Source organism: Nilaparvata lugens, chromosome 4, assembly GCF_014356525.2.
Source record: "Nilaparvata lugens isolate BPH chromosome 4, ASM1435652v1, whole genome shotgun sequence".
Taxonomy (NCBI): Eukaryota; Metazoa; Arthropoda; class Insecta; order Hemiptera; family Delphacidae; genus Nilaparvata; species Nilaparvata lugens.
Window position 1 is genome coordinate 41,164,430 of NC_052507.1, and position 7,727 is coordinate 41,172,156.

General features: G+C 35.5%; 1 protein-coding gene across 1 annotated transcript in view; it reads right to left on the reverse strand.

Annotated features, from left to right (window-relative positions):
- The window catches only part of LOC120351182 (alpha-L-iduronidase-like), a 39,832-nt gene extending 33,946 nt beyond the window's left edge, over positions 1-5,886 (reverse strand). Inside the window, exons 1-2 of the mRNA XM_039427498.1 lie at positions 5,369-5,886; positions 5,119-5,250 (exon numbers count right to left, since the gene is read on the reverse strand). Coding sequence (XP_039283432.1) covers positions 5,119-5,250; positions 5,369-5,383 — 147 coding nt within the window. The 5' untranslated portion in view covers positions 5,384-5,886. The remainder of the gene's footprint in view (positions 1-5,118; positions 5,251-5,368) is intronic.
- Positions 5,887-7,727: the final 1,841 nt, after the last annotated feature.

The window sequence follows — 7,727 nt, forward strand, 5'->3', positions numbered from 1 at the left end:
ATGCTACTATTATCCAGAATCCTCAAACTGCTACCCAAAAAATCCAACAAAACATCACTAACAAATATAGCAACCCCCCTTTTTCTCATACCGGACCTACAATAGCTACATGACAGAGACATATTATTCAATTTTATACAATTTATTTCGTCCTCCTTTAGATCATGCTCTGTAATAATTAAGACGTCAGGCCTTTCATCTTCAATTAAAATCTCTAGCAGATTTATCTTGTGAAATAGACCATCTATGTTCTAATGAATTACTTTAAAATTATTAGCCACCTGCGTATGTCTATTTGTCTTGAATTCACAGTTATCTACAATGTTATTTATACATGATTGATAGAGGAAGAAGAAGAAGGAGTAGTAGCCATCACATTAGCCTTGTCATAAACTATTCGTTTAAATCCGGGCTACATGAAGATGATGCATCATTATGTTCAAATACCACATTTTTACCATTATCATGTATTTGAATAACAGATAAATCATCCGATACTTCGATGCTTGAATCATTCATCATCACCGAAATAACTGAAAACATTGTCCTATTGGGAGTTGTATTACAAGGTACAGGAGACTGCGATGAAAAGGGTGCAAGAGAAGAGGATTCATAGAGGGAGGCTACTCCCATAAGAGACATCTCTGCAGGAACAGGAGTCAGACAACAGAGAGTCGGAGAACTGGATGGATTGTTGTGATGGGGCAAGACCGTATGTTGGGAGATTCAAGCAATCGGTTGATTATTTTATTTATAGCAGCCTTACCTCCAGTAGTCACCGTTCGATCAGCACCACTCATCACAGTCTGCTTTACGAATCTTCCCAAGTGTTTTGAGAGTAATTGTTTACCGTGCCTATTTAGAAGAAGACCGTTTTTTGTGAGGCTGGATCTCTGGAGGAAGTCATTGATGTCCAGGAAGGAAAGCTGCAGCACACCAACATAGCCGTGCACCACTCTTGATATGTAGGAGTTTGAGTAGATTATGTTTTTGTTTAGGCTGGTGTCATCATAGCGGCAAGGGACGCTGCAAATCAAAATATTGGACTCCAACTTAAAATCTAGAAGACTACTTATTCCTTGGCAAATTGTAAGTTGATGGGGTTCATCTTTATGAAAATCATTTGTTCCTGCCAGTATTGCGATGACATCATCCTCAGTGAAATCCTTGACAAACTGTAGCCCATCCAGGATGACGTGTTTTAATTTAGCTCCTGCCTTGGTATAAACGAAAATATCAAAGTCCTCATGCAGTTAATCAAGATATTTACTCAATTGTTTACCCTGACTATCAGCTAATATTGTCATCCTCTTTTTCTTTTTATTGTAGGTTGAATCACTATATTTCAAGTAATGGGTCTTTTGAACCCTGTTTTCAGCAGCAGGTCTATGAACTTTAGCTTCCACCTGTTGTTTATGAGAAATAGGCCTATTCTTTGTCGCAGATAACGAAAACTCAGAGAACGAATCAAATCTGTTTTGTACCATTATAGCAGCTCCTGTTTCATTAAGATTGGTTCCAGCCTTTATCGAATGTCTTGGCTTAATAAAATCATCATACTGAGAGCCTAGTTTTTCTATGACAATACTTCATTCGTAGGTACATTATCGTTTTCAGTTTGAATTATTCTAATTATTTCATTTTTATTCATCAATTCTTCTTTCATTTGATCTATATCTTGCAACAGTGAGTTAATCTTATCAAAGCTCGTTCTCAATTCACTACTCAAGTCTTCTATTTCTCTATGGAGAAGGTTATTATTTTCATTTAGAAGTTTAATTGTATTCTCTCGGAGAATAATAATATCCAGCCCATCACAGTCAGTCAGATCTTCAATTTGAGTTTCACAGTCAACAACAGATTTATCAGTTAGGCTCATCAATTTCAACTCATTCTCAATTGATCTGTGTATTGCCGCGTCCCATTCAGTTCGCAACTTATCAAGTTGGCGTCTAAGTGCGACATTATCACGCTCCGCCGCTGAGTGACCTCCACAACCCTCTTGCCTATTATCGATTATCGGAGAAACACACCCATTTGTATTATTCAAGGAGCAAGAGTGACCAGAGTTTTCAATGTATACAAATTCCTTTGGTGAAGAGCATTGAGTACTGTTAATATTTAGACTAATGCTCTTTATGAAGGATGAGGAGAAATTACCGGAAACTCTCACAGAGCCCTGCTCAACCCTGGGGGTGCAATTACCGTACCACTAGAAGCTCCCTTACTCATGATCCTCTTACTTATAGAGTCCGCATCGAAGTCAGAAGGCAAAAATCTTTCTTCTTTGTCAATATTTGGTGTGGAGTATGCGACAGAGTTATCTAACTCATTGTTACTAATATCCGGAGTTGAATGATTATGTAAGAGAGTAAGCTCAGTTATTCTAGATACATACTTATCTGTTTTGAGAGATGCACTACATGTTTTATCAAGACAACGCCATCTAATATCACCCAATGCAGTATCTGCTGATTTTCTAAAAGAGTACCCTCTGAAGTTTTGGATTTCCGCGACTAGTAACACCAAGAGAAAACTTATTCATCCCTACCCTTGAATGATAGCAATTATACTAAAAATAAAAACTAGAAAGAATCAAATATAACGACTGACAATATACTATACTATGATCTAAGTACTATGAAACTATACTATAGACTATAGGCATAAATGAATTATCATCAAACAATTTTCTTTTCACATATAGTTAGGAACACATTTTTATAGATAGTAAATAGGAAGAACAATCGATTTATAAAGATTTATTCTTCTTAAATATGTATTGATCAAATTTCACTAATGAAAAGGAAATATTATATTATGCGGAATTAAAAGAGCACTGTTATGTATTTACAACTGTTCAACTAGAAAACTATGCTCTTATATATCTGGATGAGAGTTAAGTAAACAAATTTAGAATAATAAGGTAAACCCGCTATCAGCATTAAAAGAAAGTGAGAAATGAGAAAAACGTGATAACAGTCGTCAAGCTCAATAGGTAATCATTATCATCTCAGGTCTCAGTATCAAGCACTAGAAGTGTAGATTAGGACAACTAGTCACCAAGCAGCCAATTCAATTCTACAAAGAAAACACCAACGAGTGGGAGATAAAGCCGATAGAAAGGATGACATCAGTCTTCAATACTCCTTATCACAAGTTATCAATACGATTCTCTCAAACAGGTGTAGTGTCCGATGCAATTAAACACAGCCAGCATGCAGCATCCAAAACGCAGAGTTATGAACAAGAAGGCAGACAACACTGTATACTATGGTATCCTGGTATACACTAAATATAATACAAAAATACAAAAATGTAGATTAGTAGTAATTGAGAAATGCTAGTTGATACGGAGCAATTCTCAAGTCAGTTCAACATTTGAAGCGGTTTTTGACATAAGTTCAATATGACAGGGAAAACTTTCATTTGTAAAGTTTGTTGTAAGATTCAACCTGGATGACAATTCATTTGAATGATTTCCAAATTCATACGTAAATTTATATGTAATTTATCTTTCTGTAATGACGGATTGATTATCAGATTGACCCTTGTTATTATTATATCATCCAAAGCGATGTAACAATCAGCTGAACGATATGATAACGAAGATTGAAACTAGAGTCTATAGGTACTGTATTGAAAGTTGAAGCAGCAAGCTACAGGTCACAGAGCGCACTGATAAACGAACTCTAACAACTTATTATTAATGATCAAACTAGTGAAGGTCGATTTGAAATTCAACCATTGGTCAAAACCTCCATCAAACGTAGGAAGTGGAATATCAGGGAGATGAGCGCTGAAGGCTTGGTGCGTCACAGGTTGTGGTCCAGAATTCGTCACAGAATTTTGGGCATTAGAAAGTAAGTTGTTCTCACATTCAAAGTTACGCATGACAGAAGATATTCTCGAAAAAAGTTTAGTGAATTTTGTACGAATAGTATGAGTTAAATTAAAATCCAATTCAATATTCAAAGATTCTACTCTTTCAAGACATGCATGATACCTCTCTTTGAGAAAAGTTACTTCATTTTTTAGATGTTCAATAGCAAAATAGCCATCTTGATTTTGTACATCACATAGATTGCCATCATTAAGGATGAGGTCAAGTTGACCATCAATAACATTCAAAGGTCTAAGGTGAGGCGCTTGAGCCACTTGAATTGGTTGAGCAGGATCTTCAATTGATTGAATGTCTGCCACATTGGCAACAGGATCAGCTTGATCATTCATGGTTGATTTTCCAAATTCAAAAAATCTGGTGTGGCGCACTCACACAACTTTCCTTGCCGTTATGAAAATTGATCACCTAACGTTAGCGTCCACGCGCATCTCAAGTTTATACTATTCAAAGATCTAAGCCAGCTGGTGACAGGACAATAACGCTGGTGACACATGAGGTCTGCTATCTCTTCATAGTGAATGATTTAATAGAATCAACAGTTGCCAACATTTTGTAATTGGATAATCACATTTTCTGGAATTTGAAGCTCATTTTCAATTTTAGGTGAAAATATTACTGAACATTAATTGTAGAGATTTTTATGCTCAATCTTTTCCACTGGAAATTTTTCGTTTAAATTGTATCTGAAGGAAGATAATCGGGAATCTAAAGTCAAACTTTGCATAGATGGGGCGGAGCTTCTGAAATTTTTACAGATATAGGACTCGTGGCAGTTGATAGAGCTTATCAATAACTATTTTGGGTATAAATTTGATCAAAATCGTTGGAGCCGTTTTAGAGAAAATCGCGAAAAACCGTGTTTTTGACAACATACACACACACACACACACACACACACATACACACATACAGACCAATACCCAAAAACCACTTTTTTGGACTCAGGGGACCTTGAAACGTATAGAAATTTAGAAATTGGGGTACCTTAATTTTTTTCGGAAAGCAATACTTTCCTTACCTATGGTAATAGGGCAAGGAAAGTAAAAATACAATAAAATTACTATTGATTGTATGGTTATAGAGTTACTTTAATAAAAACCATCCATTTATGTTCAATTTGCATAAATCGAAAAAGGCACGGGTTATTTCTCTTTGAATACAACTATCAGTATAAACTACTGATAGTTGATTGTTTGTTATTATTATAAAATTACCTTATATAAAGCTGCATTCACGCCACCATCTTCGCAGATGTTTATAAGAGTGATACTCGGCATTGATACTTGAACTTTCAAATCCAACGAACGAATTCGAGAGAAGCTTCCAAGGGTAGAAAGATGGGTACCCTACAAAGTAAAGATAAAACAATCCAGCAGTCGTGAAAAATATGATGCAATATAACATACACTGTTCAATATCCATATATTTCGATTTTTTGAATTAATCAATTGTTTACTTAATTACCTGTGTTTTTCTCATTCTGCTTCTCAGCTCGGAGTCTGGATAAACAGGACAGCCAGCCTCTGACCAGACAGCACTTGGATGTGCCTCACTATTTTCCAATTTATATACTGCATATTTTCCTGTAAATGTGCAATAATTATTCGATAAACAAGTATAATATACTAGCTGTAATAGAACTTGCCGATACAGCCAAGTATTTGGAAATATCCTATTATATTAAGCGAGCAGTTTCTGTATATCTGGTTATTTTCATACCTGGTTATATGGTTATTTATGTTCAACGGATCTCGAAAACAGCTCTTAACGATTTTCTCGAAATTTGGAACATAGTAGGTTTATGATATAAAAATTCGATTGCACTAGATCTCATCCTTGGGAGAACTCGATGAACGACATTTAGAGGATAATTCATCCTTGACTGTAAAAGCTGAAACTTTAGTCGTCAGTGGATAGTAAAAAATCTGGTGTGGCGCACTCACACTACTTTCCTTGCCGTTATGAACATTGATCACCTGACGCTAGTGTTCCCGCGCATCTCAAGTCTACTATGCAAAGATCTAAGCCAGCTGGTGACAGGACTATAACGCTGGAGACACGAGGTCTGCTATCTCTTCATAATGAATGGTTTAATAGAATCAACAGTTGCCAACAGTTTGCGATTGAAATAATAACATTTTCTCGAATTTCGATCTTATTTTCAATTTTAGGTGAAAATGTTACTGCACATTAATTGAAGAGATTTTCATGCTCAATCTTTTCTATTTGGAATTTTTTGTTTAAATTTTATCTGAAGCCTGATAATTGAGAATCTAAAATCAAACTTTGCATAGATGGGGCGGAGCTCCTGGAATTTTTACAGATATGGGATTTGTGGAAGTTGTTTATCAATGACTATTTTAGGTATAAATTTTATCAAAATCGTTGGAGCCGTTTTCGAGAAAATCGCGAAAAATCCTGTTTTTGACTATATTTTTGCCATTTTAGCCGACATCTTGAATTGCATCTGATTGAAATTGTTCGTGTCGGATCCTTATAGTGTAAGGACCTTAAGTTTCAAATTCAAGACATTCCGTTAATTGGGAGATGAGATATCGTGTACACAGACGCACATACACTCATACACACACACACACACACACACACACACACACTCATACAGACCAATATATCCAAAAATCATGTTTTTGGACTCAGTGGACCTTGAAACGTATAGAAAACATGAAATTATGGTACCTTAATTTTCTTTGGAAAGCAATACTTTCCTTACCTATGGTAATATAGGGCAAGGAAAGTAAAAATGATTCTGTGGAAAATCAAAATATCACATCCCCGAAATTCATAAACTAACGTATAGCCAGCTGTAAAATATAAACACGATCATTTTGGAGAATTGTGTTCTGTTTATCAATAAATAAAAATAACGAGCGAAGCTCGGTGCCCCGATATTTCTATTAAGCCATTTAAGCTTCGTTCAAAACTTGATTTTCAAAAGTATCAGAATTTAAAAAGCTAACTAAATTGGATTTATTCTATTTATCCATTGAATCATTTTTATTTGTCAAGTTACTCTAGAGAACAATAGACCAATAAATTGACAAAAGAATTTGAAGGGAATGTTTTAAACAAAATTTCAGACTTTGCAGCTATGTTGAGACTAGTTGGTAGGAGAACATAATATCAAAAGTCCTCATTCCTAACTCACGTGCTAATGGGATGAGGGTGGTTTAAAAGTTGCATTTTTCAGCGATTTGCTTCCACGCACGTAGCTTGAGAACAATACGTTGTTCAACCGACATAACTAACCATTCAAAAATGAAGCTTGATGAATTCTCTACACTTTTTGTTCAGTAGCATTTTGTGATATTACCAACAGTTCCCGAGATATTTGCTCTTGAAGGTTTGCAATTGTTAAAATGTCAGGTTTTTATCCAATGTTTTGCTCTTTCAGGGCTTATGACTCTCCAACAATGCATCATAAAATCTGATGCTTATCGTAGGTTTGTAGAGCATTGAATTATCTTTGAAATGATGTATTATTTAAATATTCCAAGCTCTCCTTCCATTGATATAGAAGCTTCAATGTAGGGGGTGAAATTTCCATTGCTGCAACAAGTGTCTACTCAGTGGTTCCACACCTTCAACAGAGGGGATAAAGATGCGCACTTTCGCTATGTTCACCTACTAACTAGTCCAAATCAAGCTGCAAAGTCAAAAATTGTGTCACAGACACCCCCTTCAAATGTCATTGTCAAACGATCAATATTGTTGTAGCAATGAAAATTTCACCCCTTACATTGAAGCTGCTATAACAATGAAAGGAAAACTTGGAATAGTGGAATAATACATCATTTCGAAGAGA